Source organism: Sciurus vulgaris, assembly GCF_902686455.1.
Source record: "Sciurus vulgaris genome assembly, chromosome: 17".
NCBI lineage: Eukaryota > Metazoa > Chordata > Mammalia > Rodentia > Sciuridae > Sciurus > Sciurus vulgaris.
Window position 1 is genome coordinate 70,758,822 of NC_136478.1, and position 19,606 is coordinate 70,778,427.

The window sequence follows — 19,606 nt, forward strand, 5'->3', positions numbered from 1 at the left end:
TGTCTCTCTCCCTCCCTCCCCAGTGCTCACTCTCCTCTTCCCCAGCTCGCTTCTGCCACCCAGACCCTGCCCCCACCCTCTCCCTTCCCCCACCCATCTCCTCTCGAGGCTCCCCATCCCTCAGCAGCTCCCCTCCCCCTCCCTCCCTCCTCCCTCCCTCTCCCGTCCTCCAGCTCCGCACTTTACCCAGCGACACGAGAACCAAATTGTCTCCTCACCTTTTTTTTTTAAATCCGGACCCTCACCCCCCGGGGACCCAGGCTCAGAGCTGCCCAGCTCCCCCTCCCCCTCCACACCCCCATTCCTCATACGCCTCCTCACGTCACCCCCACCAGGTCGGACGCCTGGGTCCCTCACTGCTGGGGGAGGGGGAAGCCGCGAGCATTGGGAGCCCAAAGGGCTTTTCTGGGGGGGGTGCCGGCGGGGGGGCTGGACATCCCTTCCCAGTGCATCGGAGAGTTGACCTATCGATCACAGAGGTGAGATGATCTTCTTATTAATCGGAGGTGGGTGGATGTAGAATTCAGGCTCCGTGACCCCCCTAATTCTGAGAAAGGAGCTGGCCCGCAGAAGGGAGGACACTGACCCCCTCCTATCCGGAAGCTTTAGAATTGGAGGGTCCCCTGTTCCTTCCTCCTTTGCAGCCGCGGGCAGATGGAGTCAATGAAGAGTCCCTAAAGCCAAACAGATTGTCCCCCAAATTGGCAAAATGAAAAGATCCTCAAATCTTTATCAACGGAGAAATTCCCTCTTTTCCCTCCTCATCCCTTCCCCTCTGATCTCAGGTGGTAGGGGCCAGCAGGGGGGAGGCATATCCTGGGGTCACCAGCTCACCCCGTAGAAGCAGAGATTTGTTAGGACAGCGGAGGTGGCCGCGCTGCGGGCTGGGGCACTGACTGGGAGAAGAGCAGAGAGGAAGGGGCCAGCAGTGAGAGCCAGGACGGAGGCTGGGGACACCACGTCCAGCGTGCCAGGGCCCAGGAGGGGGCTGTGTGGGCAGGCGGGAGTTGCGGTGGGGGAGGGAGCACATGTGTGGGGCACTAGGCCCCGTTGCCATGGAGACGCCCCCCTAGACAACCTTTCTCAGCAGCCCCTCTTGGGAGGACCCGGTCTGGGGCCAGCTGATGGGGGGCAGAGAGCCAGAGGAAAGCGGGAGGCCAAGGTCACCCTGCAGGGGGACCTGGGTTTGGGGTTTTGCTTCCCCTCCTCTCAGGTTGCCAGGCTCTTCACTCTGGGGGGATTTGGGGAAGAAGTCTAGGAAAGTGGTGGAAACAGGTAAGGGACACATGGCCAGGGGGAGTGGGGCAAGGTGGCGTCAGGGGGCTGGGGACCTGGGGCATGGTGGCGGGAGGCGTGGGGGAGAGAGATGAATGGGCAGTGGGGGTGGCAGAGTGGGCAGTTGTTCCCGGAGAAGAGAGTTGTATTCTTGCCGATCACATTTTCCTGAGGTCACAGGGGACTGGGGGATCTTCTTAAGTCTGGAAGAAGTTGGGGGCTGCTGTGTAAGTTCCTGCACAGGTGAAATGGCCGTGGGGCATGAGAGGGGGTGTTCCCAAGAAGGGACGTCCATGGGGCCAGAGGAGCGGGTCTCTCTGGTGGTGAAGCTGGGAGCCACGGAGGGTGAGGCAAGCCGGCAAGAGTGAGGGGCTGTCCCTGCTGTAAGGGAAGTTGGGGAGAGCGCTTACTTCTTGAAGAGAGCAGGGTTCCAAGTGAGTGGGGGAGCCCCAAACTGGGGGGTCCTCTGTGATGCAGATGCAGAGCTGCCATGGGGGCTGGAGAGGGCATGGGCCATGGTGCAGGAACAGAGGACCCGGGCCAGCGCGTGCTGGTGATTCTGCATAGTCGGGGTGCACAGGTCAGGTATGGGACTTTCCTGAGTGGACTCACGATGGGGGGATTCTCCTCAATGGAGGACAAGCTGATGGTGACGCTGAGTTGTCTAAGTTGCACGGCAGCAGGGCGAGATGGGGAAGACTTTGTTAAGCAAGGGAGAGAGTGGGGAGCGATCCTCTGAGTCCAAGACAGGGGCCTGGGCAAGTCACGGTGCTGTGAGAGGGGGTGTGAGGGCCGGGGAGGCTTCTCCTACAGCCCAGTCTCAGGCTGCCTGCACATTCCAATTCCCCAGGGAGCTTTTAAAAACCTAAATGCTTGCTCGCTCCCTGGGTCAATTAAGAGGGATTTCCCAGGTGGGACTCAAATATTCGAATTTTTTAAAGTCCTCTGGAAATTTCAAGATGTGTTGGAGGCTGCAAACCTATGTCCTGAGACACAGGGACTGGGAGGGGACAGAGAGTAACTGGAGGTGGTCTGGTTATTCCGGCTTGTGCAAATAATGAGGGTCACTTGGGAAAGTTTATTTTTTAAAATTAATTTTTAATTTTTTTTTTTTTTTTTTTTTAGCTGAGGAGAGATTGATTGAGCAATCTATTTTTCCTAAGTAGAGGAAATTGTAGCAGTAATGTCAGGCTCATGGAGCATATTTTTCCAAAGAAGAGGTGGAAGTGGAGGGACCGGGAACCCCAAATTGTGGAGATACCATAGGCAAAGCCAGGGTCAGGGGAACTTTTCCTGAGGCACTCCTAGCAGAGGAAAGGACTGTAAGAGAAGGCCGTGTTGAGGGTGGAGGACTTGACAGAAAGGAAGAGGGCAGGCCTCCTTGGGAGGAGGAGGCAGTGGCGAAGGGACAGATAGCTTCCCAAGAGGGAGAGGACAGGGGCCGCACAGACAGCTGCTCTCTGTGTGCAAAGCCTGGCTGGGGGACTTCTCCCGGTGCCGCGGCAGGGGGCGATCCTTGAGGGAGAGTTCTCAGCAGGCATGGGGACCCGAGTGGAAGGAGTTTCTTCCAGGAGGCCTCGTCTTTCCTGGGGGACTGGGGAGGCTGGGGAGGCCTGGTGCCTCCTGTCTAACCCTTCTCTCACCCTGCCCTCCCCCAGCCGGAGACCATGGCCTTGCCCTGACCCCCGCCCCGCCGCAGCCTCCTGCTCGCCGCCCCCCCGCCCCGCCGGCCCCCGGCCCCCCGCTTCTGCCTGCGCTGTGACCCCCCCCAGCCGCCGGCACGGCCCCGCCCCCGCTGCCCCGGTGGTGGCCCACGGCCCCCCGGCTGCCCGTTGTCAAACTGGAGTCGCTGAAGCGCTGGAACGAAGAGAGGGGCCTCTGGTGCGAGAAGGGCGTGCAGGTGCTGCTGACCACGGTGGGCGCCTTCGCGGCCTTCGGCCTCATGACCATCGCCATCAGCACCGACTACTGGCTGTACACGCGCGCGCTCATCTGCAACACCACCAACCTCACGGCCAGCGACGACGGGCCCCCGCACCGCGGCGGCGGCGCCTCGGAGAAGAAGGACCCCGGGGGCCTCACGCACTCTGGCCTCTGGAGGATCTGCTGCCTGGAAGGTAGGGTGCGGGAGGGCCTGCCCCGCCGCCGCCGTGCGAGCCCTGCGCTGACTCTGGCCAGGGCTCCAGACTCTGGGCTCCTCGGGCCGCCTGCCCTCTCTGCCTCTCTGCACGTGGGTGCCCTCTCCCCTGGGGACCCCGCAGCTCATCTTTCATTCATTGCGTCCCCTTCTTCCCCGCTCCCAGCACCCCTCCGTGTGTCCTCCCTCTGCGCACTGAGGACTCACTCGCTGGGCCTCCACCCTTTCCTCCACCCCTTTCCTCCCGCCCTTAGTTTGACCCTGCCCCACGTCCTCTGCCTCGGGCCTCCGGCATCCTCCCGCCCTGCATTCGCTCCCCCTCCTCCGCAGTCCCCGCCTCTCTTGGCCCCATCCATGCCCTCCTCATCTTTGGCCTCCCCTGGAGTTCCGTGGCTTCCCTGGAATGGAGGGGTGACTCCTGGTCCCCCTCTTCTCCCTGGGCCACTGCTCCTCCTGCAGGCCTGTCTTTCCCTCAGCAGCGCACCTGGGCTCGCAGACTCCCGGGGTGTCCTTTCCTCCCTTCCCCTTCATCCGCCCGCCCCTGTGCCTTCTGCTTCTTCCTTTGCACGATCCTCAGTTCCTCCTCCTCCTCCTTCTTCCAACTACTACTACTACCACCACTATCTCTTCTTCTTTTTGTGGCACTAAGGATGGAACCCAGGGCCTCACTGTGCCAGGGAATCCCTCTACCCCTGAGCTGCATCCCTGACACGTTTTACTTTATTTTGAGACAGGGTCTCACTCCGGTGCCCAGGTTGGCCTTGACCTTGTTGTCCTGCCTCAGCCTCCTGAGTCACTAGGATGGCAGGCATGCGTGGCTGGAGTTCTGGACTGCACAGCCTCTCCCTCCTGACTCGCCACCTCCTCAGATCTCCATCTTTGTTCTTCTCTCAGCTCCTCTTTCTCCCAACAGGCCCCTCTGCTCCTCCCAGGCTCCTGCAGTCTTTCTCCCCAGTTTCCTTCTCCCTCCTGCTGTGCACATCTGTATTTCCTTCATACATACCTGGGAGTGCTGGGCCAGGAGGTGGGAGCCCTCCCTGTGCACCTGTCCCCTGTGTGGCCACTCCCCACCCCTCTGAGCTCAGAGCCCTCATCTGCAAAGGAAGGAGTGGAACCAGCACCCCAGAGCCCCCTTCGGCCACCACAAGGTTGAAATTCCTTCAATTTCCTTATTTCTCTCTCTCTTTTCTTCTGCTCCCTTCTTGTTTTGCTAAGCACTTACCACAAGCCAGGAATTCTATTCTCATTTAGTCCCATGAGGTGGATGCCACCTTCCTGTCAGGGATAAAGAAACTGAGTCTCAGAGAGGTTAAGCCACTTGCCAAAGGTTACCCAGCTGTGAAGCAAGTGGGCTTTGCAGATGTGCTCTGCTGGTGTCTGGAGTGTCTGAAACTAAATCTGAGATCTGAATCAGTTGCCAACAGTTAAAAACAGGGAGACTGCACATTGAAGACCCAGTACTGCTTCTTTAGGGCTCTGGGAAGACCTGGCAGGGTGGGGCTGTGTGGCACTGACCACAGCTGGCTGGACCTGAGTAGCGGCTGCCTTTGCAGATCAGGCATGGACCCTCCACTTCTCCTCAGTTGCCTCCACTCCCTCTTGTCTCAGCCCGCTTCTCCCCTTGTCACTGTCTCCTCTTCAGGGTGTTTGAGTCCATGTCCATTCACCTGTCTAACAGGCACCAGGCGCAGAGCCGGGTGTGGGGCTCGCACTGTGGAACCCCGGGCCAGTGTGCACAAAGATTAAGAGCACTGTCCACTCATCCAACAACCCATTTTTATTGACTTTATGCTGTGTCAGGTTCCGTTCTTGATTCTGGGGCAGCAGGGGGGAAAAAAGACAAAACTTCCTGTCCTTACTTATGTTCTAGAGAGTGATAGATAATAATGGAGATAAATAAATAAAGCATTTGGAGTGTCATAGAACTGAGTGCCAAGGAGCAGCAGGAGGTGGGGCAGTGTGGGGAGGGAGTCCTGGCCCCAGGGTCATGTGTGCAGTGCCAGGGAGGCTGGGAGAAGCCTCCCAGAGTTGGTGCCCTGCGTGGAGGCCTGCAGAGCTGCAGAGGCCCTGGGTGGGAGTGCGCCTGTGCACTTGGCTACCAGCGCTTCAGCGTGGTTGGGGCAGAGTGAGGGAAGGGGGAAGAAGTAGGAATCATAGTCCAGGAGGTGGCAGTGTCCAACTCTCCCGGGTGCCTGGACGTCCCTCGGAGGATCTGCTTACACTCTGAGTTGGGAGCAACGGAAGGTTCTTGAGCAGAGAAGTCACACAAACTGACTTAACCGTCACCAGGATGGCTCTTGCTGCAGGGTGGAGAACGGACTCCAGGAGGCAAAGGGGGACACAGGCAGCGGCTCCTCCCCAGTGGGAACCGTGCAGTCTGGCTTGAACTCATAGTACCTTCCAGGGCTCTCGTGGGCAGGGATCGCCACGCGCTGCTCTGGGGCACGAGAGGGGAGCGGAGCTGGGTGTCCCAGGCAGGTTTCCCACTCTGCATTGGAGCACCTGGGCACCGCAGGACATTGACCGGATGCCCAAGGCCACCTCCCCAGTGTGCTAATCAAAATTGTAACTGTCCCCAGATGTTGAGATAAAATCAGCCCCCAGTGGGATCATCACGCCCAGGCTTTGGCCTGAGCACCTAAGTACGTGGGCCTCGCTCATCAGATGGATGGCAGGTGTTTTGTTTCATTTCCTTATTTTCTCTCATCCAATGCCTTATTAAGGAGGGACTTCACAGGCTCAGTGTTTGTCACGTTAAATTTAAGATACTCATTAAGAGACAGCGCCTAGGACAGAGGGCAGCACATCGAAAGACCCAGAGTGCCACAGGGGAATTATTTTAAGCATGTGGACGTGCAGTCTCTGTCACAGCTGTGCGTGAAGATAACCGGGGACTGTAGGTGAGTGTGTCTGTCCCAGTCAAAGTCCCTTTATGGACACTGAAATTTGAGTTCCACGTCACTTTCACGTGTCATGGGATCTTCGTCTGTAGTATTTGCCCATCACTTGCGTAGCGTTGGACCTGTTCTCAGCCACGTTGGCCATGGGGGCCTCAACCTGCTGCCCCTGCTCCCGGCTGTTGGAGAGAAGGCACCTGAGGCTGGAGTCAGGGAAGAGATTGAGCTGGGGACACAAACGTAAGGGTCATCAGCATAGCAGCACCAGAGGTCACTTAGAGAAGGAGCAGGCTCAGAGACAAACAAAAATTTGTTGGAGGGCCAAAACGCGAGGGAGGCGAGAAGAAGCAAGCAGAGGAATGGAGAAAAGAGGAGGTTTGAGCAAAACCAGGTAAGTGGGTATCCTGCAAGCCAGCCAGGTTAGTGTGTCAAGGACGGGTACGTGAAGGCTGACTTGGTTGTCACTGTAACTGTCATTCATTTGTCATGGAATGCTGCAATAACCCTGCAAAGTAGCTACTGTTACCTGGAAGAGAAAGCAAGGGCTCAGAGAAGTGCAGTGCGTTTCCCAAGGTTATACCGTTCACGTACAGTGGACTCTAGATTGGAATCCAGGTCTGTTCTGTTTCCTAGAACAAAGCAACAGATCCCCCAGCAGGAACCCAGCCCAGCAGGGAGCCAGGAGAGGAGAAACTAGACCCTGAACACACTTCTCCTGGGGATTCTTGGGCTCAGTCCTCATCTCCCCAGTGGAAAGTAGAATGAGACACAAGCTCTGGGACGAGACAGCTGGATCTACCTTTGTCAGCCACAGACAGCTGTGTGACGTTGGGCCATGTATGTAACCTTTCTGACCTTGGGCCATGTTTTTAACTTCTTTCTTTCTTTCTTTCTTTCTTTCTTTCTTTCTTTCTTTCTTTCTTTCTTTCTTTCTCTTTCTTTCTTCTCTCTCTCTTTTGCTGGGGATTGAACCCAGGAGCAGTTTACCACCAAGCCACATCTCAGCCCCCTTTTTATTTGTTATCTCAAATCAGGGTCTCACTAAGTTGCTTAGGGCCTTCCTAGGTTCCTGAGGCTGGCCTCAAACTTGGCCTCCTGCCTCAGCCTCTGAGTTGCTGGGAGGACAGGTGTGTCCCACTGTGCGGCTGGGCTGTCTTTAACCTTCCTGTGCCTCATTTCCAACACTGGGGAGAAGAGGATGGTAGTAGGCCTAATGCCCCAGGTCAGGAACGCAGGGGAGGAGCTCCTGCCAGTGACTCTTCACAGGCTGCTGGTGCAGTGAGGGCTGGGTCATGGGGTTGACATTTTGTCGTTGCTGCTGTTTTCTTTTTCGTATTACTAGGCATTCCTGGGACTGGGCCCTGGGTCCTTCCTCCCTAGTCACCCAGGACAGATAGAAATATAGCACCTGCCATGTATTTAAAAATTTCTAGTAGTTATATTAAAACAAATAAAAAGAAATAGGTGAACTTGATAGTTTGTTTAACCCAGCATTGCCAGAATGTTATCTGAACATGTAATCAATACCAAAAAAATGACCCATGAAGTATCACACGCTCTCTCCACACGGAGTCTGGAGCCCGGGTGCATCCCCACACGCATGCGCGGTTGCCACCTATGGTGCTGGTGGTCACACCTGCAGTTCTGCTCCAGTGGGTCCTCAGGAGTCTCTGCTCCAACCCCCGCTCCTCTCAGGACCCAGAGGCCTGACCCACGCCCTCTTTTTAGTGCCCACCCAAAGCCCCTGCGCTGAGCGCATTATCTCACCAAGTGAGTCCTCGCACGGCGCAGCTGGGAAGGTATTACCATCGCTCTTGCTGGTCAGAGCAGGAAGCCGCGGGACCCCTCAACCCTCGCTTGGCTGTGGTGCACTAGGCAGGCCTCGGCTCCACCCTCGCTGCGCAGGGAGAGCGCCTAGCCCAATCGGTCAGCCAGGAAACAGAGACCTGGGTCACAACCACCAGCGGTCGGTGCTTAGCATCCACGGCAGTCTCACCGAGCCCTGCCAAGTCACGGTAAGGGGCGGGGCAGAGGCTCAGGACCTTTGGGTTCCTAGATCAACGCAGCTGGGAAGTGGCGGCTCTGAGGCTGAGTGCGAGGATCTGGTTCCAGAGCCCAGGCAGCCACCCTGGTCTGTTGTCACACAGGCCCAGCTCAGAAACCAGCTCTGCTGAACTTCCTCCCATGGCTGCCAGCTGTGGGACGGGGCAACTTCTTTAGCTGTCTTGCCTCTGTTTCCCCTGCCGTGAGGCAACTCCTCCTGGGGCTTGTCCTAAGTACTGAGTGACAGGCAGCCCCTGCGCCATGCTGTCTGGTGGCCGTTAGCGCTAGGTGCTAGGTAGCACTGCCGGCCTGTGGAGGTTCTGTGTGCCCTCTGCAAGGTTTCAGGTCAATCTCATGTAAGTATTGCTGCTTTGAGAGAAGGACTGTGATTCCATCCACGAAAGAAGGGAACTTGAGCCCACAGTCTTACCTGTGACACCAAGGACGGGTAAGAGTTTACGCCAGGGAGTGGTATGTTCATTCACCCTCTCTTTTCCAAGTTGCGGTACAATATGCATGACATCAATGTACCATCTTAATCATTTTTAAGTGTGCAGTAATGTTAAGTGCATTCACATTGTACAATCTCCAGAAGCGTTTTCATCTGCAAAACTGAAACTGGACCCATCCCCCACCCCCACCCTGTGTCCCCCCAGCCCATGCAACTATCATCTACCGTCTGGCTTGATAAGTCAATGACGGATGCTCCAGGTGCCTCATATAACCATACAGAATTTGTCTTTCTGTAACTGGCTTATTTCACATAGCATAACATCTTCAAGATTCATCTGTGTTATGCTGTGTTTCATAATCCCCTTCCTTTGAAAGGCAGAATGACATTCCTTGGCATATATACATCACATTTTGTTTGTTTTATCCATTCATCTGTCAATGGACACTTGAGTTCTTTGCACTTTTTGGCTAAATGAATAACGCTACAATGAAAATGGGTGTATAAATATCCCTTTGAGTTCTTGCTTAGTTCTTCAGGGTATACCAGGAGTGGAACTGCTGAGTCATATGGTGATTCTGTTTTAACTTTTGAGGAACCTCTGTACTGTCTCCATTCTCCATTCCTGCCAACAGCTCACAAAGGTCCTGATTTCTCCACATCTTTGCCAACACTTGTTATTTTATTTTCTGCCTTTTTAAATAGCAGTCTTCCTACCAGGTGTAAAACAGTATCTCGTGGTTTGGATCAAATTTCTCTAATGAATAGTGATGATGAGTATCTTTTCTGTTTCTTGGCCCATTCAATCATTCTTTTCATTAAAAATAGTTATTGAGCACTTACTATGTGCTAGGTATGTTCTGGATGCTGTGAACATAGCAGTGAACAGCTCAGAACTGTGTGTGTGAGTTCTACTTCCTCTAACCTATCAGTTCTGGGCACTAACCATTTAGCGCTTAGGTTTCTATGTCTAACATCAGCTGAGTCTCCGTTCCAGACAAGGTGTTACATCTTCTGGTCTAGGTCACATTCTCACATCAACCTGGAGATACGCCCCATTTTCTGCTTTTTAGTGAGAATAGAAAGTTGGCCTATGTATTGCAAGAAGATTTAAGGCATAAGGAGAGCAGAATCAGGCTTCCTCCTGAAGCAGTCAGACCGCATGACACCAACATTATGTTTCATGGAAACTTTTTTTTTCTTCAAATTCCCGGGTTCTAAGGATGGAACTCAGGACTTGGGCCATGCTAGGCAAGGGCTCTACCACTGAGCTACGCCCCCAGCCCTCAGGGGGCTCTTATGTACTATTGAGTTAATCCGCCAAAGAAGCACTTAGAAAATGTTAATTTTTATTATTACTCACTGCCTTATACTCATCCTTGCCAATTCTTTTCTTTACCCCCATTTCTTCTGCTCTTCTTTGCCTGTCTTGGTCTGCCTCTAATCTCCACTTCTGCTCTCCTTTTATTCACTCCTTATCCTGTCCATCATTTGCTCACTCGTCATTCATCCGTCCATTGTTCCTTTAGACCTCTGGGTACCGAGCAATGCAAGGGACAGAGGAATCTGACTCCGGGGCCCTTCCTTCAGGAACTCCCAACTTGCTGAGTAGGAAGCATATAAACTGACGGGAAGCATATCCTAAAGGGCAGCCAGGGAGCTGTTGTACCTCAGAGGAGGTCACTGGCCCAGCTCGTGTGTGTGTGTGTGTGTGTGTGTGTGTGTGTGTGTGTGTGTAGGGAATGCTTTCCTAAGGAGCTTCAGGGTAAGTATTACATCAGCAGAGAATGTGAACAGACTGTTCTCTGGCCTGGGCAAAGGCCTGGGGGTTGGAGGAAACTAAATATATTTATAAGTTATTTTTCTTCAACTATGTGCTAGAGGTTGTAAAACAGACCCTGTGTCCAAGCTGAGAAGATAGATAGGTTTCCAGTGGGTGCGAGGATGAGGGTCGGAGGAGAGGACTCTGGGATGAAGGAAGCGGGGAGCCTGCAGCACCCCTAGCGCCATTCTGCACTCCCTCCTCAGCCACTCAATCTTTCTCTGGGAGGTTCCAGATTCTGCGCAAAAAGAGACTAGGAATTCCTCCCTCTCTTTGCAGGATGAAGAGACCAAACTCCCACGACCCACTGGGCTGCTCCCTCTTGCAACTGGACTTCGAAGGGTCTCCGGGGACATTCAGTCCTCCTGGGCTCCTAGCCCCGAGTTTTCCCACGCATTTTCCGACTTCTCAACAAGTTTAGGGTTAGGAGGGCGGCTTGAAGAGGTGGAGACCAACACCCTCTTCCTCAGGGAGGGAAAAGAGGAAGCCGGACAGGTTGGGTGTTAAGGTAGCCCAGGTTACAGGGCTAAGGTCCTGCAGCCTGTAGTGAGTGCTTGGAAAGATGTTAGTCTTTGGGTGTTCTTTTGTTTCCTTTTTAACAGGTGGGGAAACAGACCAGAGAGGTTGAAAGTTGTCCCGATACCGACACCGGCTCAGGGCCAGGACTTCTGTCTCACCGTCAGCCCAGAGAGAGAAGGGGTCTGGGGAAGGGGGTGGCTTTCTCACTCTGGGCCGCCCCGCCCGGAACTCAAAGTTCCCACCCCCACCACCCCCCGTCCCTTCTCCAGGGTTGAAAAGAGGCGTCTGCGTGAAGATCAACCATTTCCCGGAGGACACGGACTACGACCACGACAGCGCGGAGTATCTGCTCCGTACGTGGGGTCCGGGCCAGCCGGGGGGAGGGGGCTGCCGGGCCGGCGCTTGGATCTCACGCATAGGTTAGCTTCCCAGCCGATCCGGGGCCAGATGCTCAGATCCCCTGGCTCCCCATTGGCTTGGTGGCGTGTCCCCGCCCCCTCCTCTCACCTCGGGGCGGGCTAAGGGGGGATCTTGGCTGCTGATTGGCTGCCTGGTTCTCTTTGGTACTCGCGGCAGCTGTGCACTAGGACCGGCTGTCGACTACGGGCTGGTATTGGCCGCCGCGCCGGGGCTGTGGGCCAATCTGCGACAGGGACGGACCACTCTGGGAGCGGGCTGGGGAGGCCTGGGCTGATTGGTAGTCACCCTGAGAACGCGGCAAAACTTGGGTTACGATTGGCTGCAGCCTCAGCAGGGCTCAGAAATCGCAAAGTCTGGTTGCCTGAGGTTTTAGAGGTGGGTGGAAAGGACTGCAGAGAGAGAGAGAGAGAGAGAGAGAGAGAGACAGAGAGAGAGAGAGAGAGAGAGAGACAGAGAGAGAGAGAGAGAGAGAGAGAGAGGGGGGGGGCGCAGGAAGAGAGAAAGAGGGGGAAGGAGAAAGAAAGCGGGAGTGAGAGGGATGGGGGTGGGGAAAGAAGAGAGGGCAGCCAGGAAGAGGGGAGGAAGAGCAAGCAACCCGGAAAGGTTGAATGAAGCCAGGCAGAAGTCGAGGGGGGGGGGCGGGGAGAAACTCAGAAATCGATGAAGGCTGGCAGAAAAAGGAGGGGGGAGAGAGAGAGGGGGTGGAGACAAGTATGAAGACATTTGATGGCAAGATCTGGAGAAAGGAAAGAGAGTCACAGACGGGAACGGCAAGAAAGAAAAAAAGAGATGCGAGAGGAACAATGGAGAAGCTGAGAGAAGAACAGAGAGCGAGAGTGATTTCGAGAAATAAAGAGGAAAATAATACGCCAGGAGAGGGGGAAAGTCGACTAAGGAAAAAAAGAAAAAGACGGAGAAAACGAGCGCGAGGAAATCAGACATCTAGGGAGACATGTTTAAAACATAAGAGAAGAAAGAAAAAATGAAACAGGAACACAGGCGGGAGGCAGAAGCGGAGAACTACATCTAGAAAGAGGCAGTGAAGAAAGCAGGCAGGAGGCGCCGCGGGCCGGGGGCGCAGGCGGCCGGTCTGACAGCCCTCGCTCCCTTCCTCCCTCCTTTCCTTTCCTTCCTCCCCGCAGGAGTTGTCCGGGCCTCCAGCATCTTCCCCATCCTTAGCGCCATCCTGCTGTTGCTCGGGGGCGTGTGCGTGGCGGCCTCCCGCGTCTACAAGTCCAAGAGGAACATCATTCTGGGAGCCGGGATCCTGTTCGTGGCAGCAGGTGAGAGGCAGAGGGAGGGGGCGGCGGGCTGGAGCGGTCCCTGTGCGCGCGGGAGTGTGTGCGCGGGTCTACCTGCAAAACGACCCTGCCCCGAGCGCCCCCTGGGGCCCGAAGCCTTTCTAGGCTCTTCCCAAGCTCCATCGCCTCCCGCTGGGTAAGGTAGGTGTATTCTTCCTGCCGTCTAGGGCACAGACAGGTGTCTGGAGCATAACCAAGGACGTGGGGAGCAGAGGTTCCTAAGCCCAAGGTTCTGGAGGCGGAAGGGGAGGAGCTTGGGGAAGGGGGTGGGACCTTGAGACAGACGAGGTGTTGGGGTTAAAAAGGCGGGGCTGGCCACCGAAGGGAGGGGCCAGGAGAGGGAAAATGTGGCGAGCAGGTTGCTTTGAAAGTCCAGGTAGATTCCAAGAAGAAGGTGGTTCTGAGAAACTGTGTAGGGCCGGGAAATGAAGGCTGAAGGGGCTGAGCCAGGAAGACAGGGTCGAGCAGGGGCTAAAAAAGATAGGGCGGGTGCCTGGAAAATTAAAAAGGGGAGGAATTATGTCCTTAAGGGCATTATTAACCTGGATGATTTAGGTGGCTCAGACCAACTCCTTGAGAGGCGTGTCATTAGGACCCCCCCTTCCCTGTTCTACTCTTCAAGAGAAATTCCAGAGGCAGAGATGTTTTGAAGGGGTGGCTTACGGAGAAGAGGGAGGATTTGGCATATTTAAAGATCAGGATTGGGTCCAGATCTGCAAGGGAAGGTCTGGGAGACCTGAAAGTTGGAGCTAGTGAGGCCTGAGAGGGGTGCCGGGAGCCTGGCCTAGACCCACAGTGGGCGGGGTCTGACAAACAGGAGAGGGACCTAGAGTTGACTGGGACTTGCTTTATCAAATTTTAAACCAGCGGGAGAGTGTCTGGAATAGATGTCCAAGCTGGGGAGCAGCAATAGACAGGACATGGAGATTACATCGTTCAGTTCAAAGAGCTGACGGCGGAGACTGCGTTTATAAATTAGACCAACCAGGAATGGGCCTGGAAATCCAGGCTGCGACCATTTCATCAAGAATGGAGTTTAGCCAGGCATGGTGGTAAACGCCTGTAATCCTAGCTGAGGCGAGGCTGAGACAGGAGGATCACAAGTTCAAAGCCAGCCTTCGCAAAAGTGAGGCGCAAGGCAACTCAGTGAGACCCTGTCTCTAAACAAAATACAAAATAGGGCTGAGGATGTGAGTCAATGGTCCAGTGCCCCTGAGCTCAATCCCCAGTACCCACAAAAAGAATGGAGTTTAGACCCTCAGAACAGCGCAGCAGGAGCCTGGGCTAGCAGGGGCGGAGCCTAGGCCACAGGGTGGAGCTTAGACCAACCAGAGCCCTGTCAGGCCCATTCCATGTGGAGGGGTAGGAGTTTGGGGCCTAGGCCCTGGGCAGAGGTTCGCCCGATGGGGCGGGACCTAGCCCCCTGGGGAGCAGTTTAACCCTCGTGGGGCTTGGCCTGGCCAGTGGGGTGGGCGGGACGGGGACAGGGGCGTGCCCGGGCCGGGCCGGGTGGCCTCGAGGCTCCCCTCTACCGTCCCCGCCCAGGCCTGAGCAACATCATCGGAGTGATCGTGTACATCTCTGCCAACGCGGGCGAGCCGGGCCCGAAGCGGGACGAGGAGAAGAAGAACCACTACTCGTACGGCTGGTCCTTCTACTTTGGCGGGCTGTCCTTCATCCTGGCCGAGGTGATCGGCGTGCTGGCCGTCAACATCTACATCGAGCGCAGCCGCGAGGCGCACTGCCAGTCTCGCTCGGACCTGCTCAAGGCCGGCGGGGGCGCGGGCGGCAGTGGCGGGAGCGGCCCCTCGGCCATCCTCCGTCTGCCCAGTTACCGCTTCCGCTACCGCCGCCGCTCCCGCTCCAGCTCCCGCTCCAGCGAACCGTCGCCGTCGCGGGACGCGTCTCCCGGCGGCCCGGGCGGCCCGGGCTTCGCCTCCACGGACATCTCCATGTACACGCTCAGCCGCGACCCGTCCAAGGGCAGCGTGGCCGCGGGGCTGGCGGGGGCCGGCGGCGGCGGCGCGGGCGCGTACAGCGGCGCGGCTGGGGCTGCCGCGGGCGGCGGCGGCGGGGCGGGCGCCGAGCGGGACCGCGGGGGGGCGCCGGGCTTCCTCACGCTGCACAACGCCTTCCCCAAGGAGGCGGGCGGCGGCGTCACGGTCACGGTCACCGGGCCGCCCGCCGCGCCCGCGCCCGCGCCGCCCGCGCCCGCCGCGCCCGCCCCGGGGACCCTGGCCAAGGAGGCCGCCGCCTCCAACACCAACACGCTCAACAGGAAAACCACACCCGTGTAGGGGCGCGCGGGGGACGGGGGCGTGTCCGGGGCGCGTGCGCGGGCGCGCGTGCAACGAGGCTGCTGGGTCGGGGCGCCTCGCTCTTCCCCGGGAGCGCGCTGGAGACTGCGTGGCCTTCTCCCTGCGCCCCTCCCCAGCCCCGGGCGTTGGGGAGCCCCCTCACCCTCCAAAGCAGGGACCCCGGGGAGGGGTAAGAAAGGGAGGGGGCTCTGGTGAGGGAGCGTCGTGTTTTATTTTTTTGTGGGATTTAGGGGGCGGGGGGAGGGCCGTGGTGTTTTTTGCAGTTTTGAGATGTTTTCTTTTTAATGTTTTGCTGTGTGCATGTGGGGGCGGGGCGGGGGGAGGGGAGGGAGGGACTCCCAGCCCAGCCCAGCCCAGCCCAACTCCTGGAGAGGGGCCCATAGCACACCAGTTATACCTACAAACTATATATATAACTCTATATAAAGGGAAAGGTCGAGAGAAGGGACTCAGAAACGAAAGACTAGAGATGGGCGCAGGCATTCATTCACTTTTTCATTCATCTTTCCACAAGGGCTTATTACGCACCTGCTGTGTGCCAGGTGCTGGGACATAAGAAGGCATTGGGGAAAGGGCATAAACGCAGGCGCAGAGGTACTTATTCATTCATTCATTACTGGCTACGTGTGTGCTTAACTGGCAGGCATGTGCTGAATGCTGAGCGTACAGAAGGGAGGAAAAAGACAGGGTCCCTGACAGCTTCAGAGTTTGCATCTTGCACATGAAACACATTAATGGGTGAATTATGTAGACATACAATAAATTACAGTTAGGATGTAGGAGAAACCTGAGATCCTACAAAATGCTCCCTGGGGGAGGGGCCTAACCCATTTTAAGTTTTAGCAGACACTGAAAGGATGACAAGGAGACAGTCCACTGGAACTGAGGCAGAGAACAGCATATGCCAAGGCCCTTGGGCAGGAAGGAGTTTCCAGAGTATGCTGAAGTGTAGTGAGCCAGATGTGAAGAGAAGAGCCTGGAGACAGGATCAGATTGTGCAGGGACTTGTAGGTTAGGTTTTATTCTCATGTGGCTGTGGATGGCTTTAAGCAGGAGCACAGCATGAAGGGTGCACAAAGGAAAGTCAGGAGCTCAGCTAAGAGTAAGAAGCAGAGGCAACTAAAACACTGCACCAGTCATTGGTCCTTCAAGCTCATGCTGTGGTGGCATAAAGCACTCAGTTACACAGATGCTGCGGCACAGGCATGATGTTCCGTGCAGAATCACAGAGACAGGGATCCGTGTTTCACTCATTTATTCAGCCACTGGCATTCGGGAGCATGCGCTCTGGTACCAGGCAGGGAGTTAGGAATCGTGTCCCCAGAGGTGGAACAAACCCTGTCACTCTTCTCAAGCAGCTGGGCTTTGTCAGAAACCACCCCCAGGCAGGGAAGCAGGCGTTGTGACTGGGGTCACCATGGGCACTGTGGAACACAGAGGACAGACAGAGTGACCACTTGCCAGGGCAGGGGAAAACATCCTGGAACGTGATGCCTAGTCTGGGTCTCCAGAGAGTTGTGTGTCTCTTCGGTGATGAAGGGGATGAGGAAGGCTTTCTGGGCAAGAGCAGAAACCCAGAAGAGAAGCAGCATGATGTTTTGGGAGAGTGTGGGTACCCCTGGATGCTGAAATCCAGGGTCAGAGGAAGAGGTCAGACACTGATAGATACAGAAGCATCTGTAAGCCAGAGTCTAACAGCGCTGGAGGTGCAGACCGAGGGCTGTGGACCTTCCAAGGGCAGTGGGAGAGGATGACAGGTGAGGGGCAAGGGCAGTGGGGTGCCAGAGGAAGGGAAGGGGTCCGAGGTTACTGAGAGGCAGGGCGCTCCCTAATTTCCCTTCCTTTGCTCAGCAAGTATTTCCTGAGGTCTCCAGCATGGCCCGGGCCTGTGTGCTGTGATGCTGGCTGCAGGGAACGGTCTCATCCCACCCGGCACTCAAGGGGCTCCCAGTCTGGTGGGGAGACAGACAAGGCTTAGCTGCACATGGTTAGTGAGGTACCTTGATGCCAGGGTCACCTTGGGAATAGGAGGCAGCAGAAGTGAGACCACGGAGGGAGAGCATCAGAGTTGGGTGTTAGAAATTTGCTTTGGGGCCTGGGTGGAAGGGTTAGAAATGGGGTTGCGGGAGGCTGGAGTGCGGGGGTCTGGGAGGAATTCTGTGAAGGTAGTTTCAGGAAAGAGATGCTGGAACATGTAAAGAGGAATATGGTTCAGTGAGACTAGGCAGGACTTGATTTGGGCATGGAGAGAAGAGGGCTGGGAGAGGTGCATTCAAGGGGCTGATTTGGTGGGGAGGGCAGAACTGGCTAGGGGATGATGGATTCTGCAGTCCCAAGGCCAAACAGCAAGAAGGATGGTGGGTGGGCGGCAGAAGATGAGTAGTGAGATGCAGGGTGGAGGGGAGCCCTAAACCAGGTGAGTCCTAGAGATGGGAAAGGCCAGGACTTAGGAAGGAGATCCAGGGAGGAAGGAGCTGAAAACAAGATGTGCAAGTCAGGAGAGAAGTCCCAAGTATACCAAAAAGCAAAGCCCTGCAAACCTCACAGAGACGGACCCTGGGGATGGATCGGAGGGGAGCTGCAGAGAAAGCTGCCAAGACACGTGGAGACTTAGAAGCAAGCTCAAGGAGCAGCAATCCATTTCTTGCCTTCACAGTACTGGAGAATTGTCAAGCGCTGCCCTGTTCAAGGCCCAGTCTAGGCCCGCAGAAGATGGTGGTGAGCGGATGGCCAAGGCCTGCTCTCCCTGGGCTCTAGGAGGCACATGCCACACGTACTGAAGGGTACTTGAGAAGTTAAGCAGAATGACAGATCAGGGCCACTAGATAAGCTGCATCAGGAGGTTCTGACTGCAAAGTAATGTTTGAACAGAGATGTGCATTGTGAGAGAGGAGAGAAGGGCTCGGGCAGGAATGCTGGCCGCCGAAGGCAGTAGAAGCAGCCTGAGTAAGACCAGGCTTCGAGGAGGCCTTCGTGAGCAGAGTACAAGGGCGAGCTGGCTGGTAAGAAGTCCAAAGTGCAGAGGGCAGATGGGGCCTTGCTGCCTGGGAAGGAGTTTGAACTTCATTCTGTGTTTGATGCGAAGCCTCAGGTAGCTCTGCACACAGGCACACCAGGGTCACGGTTTTGTTTAAACAAAACAATAGCAGAATTGTCAAAGTGGGGGGTCAAGAGTGAAAGTGGGGGTTGGGATTTTGGAGGTGACGTCTGCAGCGGTGGCAGGTCAGATGTACAGGGTGAGATGTACATCAGCCCAGGGAAGGGGAAGAGAGGACTTGCACCAGCCAGGTGGGTGCTGCTGCCAGGAAGTGGGAGATGGGATTTGGGTGGGAGGAATCGAGGGTGCTTTTTGGGATGCGTCAGGTTGGGGATGCTCAGGTCTGGTATCAGCAGCCAGTAGGATATGTGAGAGGTCATGGCTGGAAATGTCAGCACGTACGAGACAGGGAAAGCCACAGAATGGGATGAGTGACTGAGTAGGTGAGCGTGGGTAAGCAGTGACCCTGGCCGGAGTCTTGGGGACATCTACTCTGGGGGGAAAGGAGGTAGCAAAGGGAGCTGAGAGGGAGTGACCAGGAGGCAGGCAGGCAGGAAGAGAGTCCCCGAGGGCCAAAGCACAAAGTATTTCAGGAAGAGGAGGAGAGCCCAGCTGTGCGGGATGCTGCCCTGAGAATCAGAGATCCCAGAGCAAAGTGGCCAGTAGGTTTGCTCAGCCATCCTGCTGATGATCTTGATGGAGTTCACTTCAGCTCAGTGGCAGGACAGAAGCCCCTGTGGGGGGAGCGGGAAAGGGAATACAGGCCATTAAGATGGCACAGACAAGGGGAGGAAGACAGCAAACGGCACCCGGAGTACAGAGCCGTTCCTGCAGGCAGGGTGAGAGATGGGAGGCCAGGCCAGTGGGAGGGAGTTCAGGGCAGCGGACAGAGGCTCGGGAGGACCCCAGCCAGGCCTCTTGTGGCTTTTGCTGCTGGCCATGCAAGCTCACTCTGGGATTCCCCCACAGGAGCCTGTCAAGACCTGGGACCACACAGAAGGGGAAGCAAAAGAACAGGTCTCCTTTATTTTCCAAAATGAAAGTTCATTCAGACTCCCAGGTCCAGACCCTGTGCTCACAGAGCTGTGTCTGCCCTTGAGGAAGAAAAGAAGCAGAATACCGAGGGAGGTGTGCTCTGCTAGGGCAGGCAGGCACCTCCCAGCCCAGAGGGGCCACCCCTGATGTGTCCTCATCCCAGTTCACTCATCCATTCATTCTCATCACTTACCGCTCTAAGGCTGCCTGTGTACCTGGCCACGAGCCGGGGATGCAGAGGATGCCCCTGACCCCTGACCCCTACCCAGTCTGGTGGGAAAGCCAGACACCTAAGCAGACAAGTGATCCCTGGGCACTGTGTGCTCTAAGGGAAGAGTTCAGAGCAGGGGC

The 19,606-nt window shown here is 56.2% G+C and overlaps 1 protein-coding gene across 2 annotated transcripts; it reads left to right on the top strand.

The window, feature by feature from the left end:
- Window positions 1-13: 13 nt before the first annotated feature.
- On the top strand, window positions 14-15,472 carry CACNG8 (calcium voltage-gated channel auxiliary subunit gamma 8). Of its 2 annotated transcripts, none has more exons than XM_079118207.1 (5): window positions 14-479; window positions 2,934-3,392; window positions 11,414-11,497; window positions 12,707-12,847; window positions 14,411-15,472. In XM_079118207.1, the coding sequence occupies exons 2-5, from the start codon at window positions 3,218-3,220 to the stop codon at window positions 15,160-15,162; spliced, it is 1,152 nt and encodes a 383-aa protein (XP_078974333.1). In that variant the 5' UTR covers window positions 14-479; window positions 2,934-3,217; the 3' UTR covers window positions 15,163-15,472. The 2 variants fall into 2 exon arrangements, with proteins under 2 accessions (XP_078974333.1, XP_078974334.1); XM_079118208.1 differs by lacking the exon at window positions 14-479 and adding an exon at window positions 1,055-1,275.
- Window positions 15,473-19,606: the final 4,134 nt, after the last annotated feature.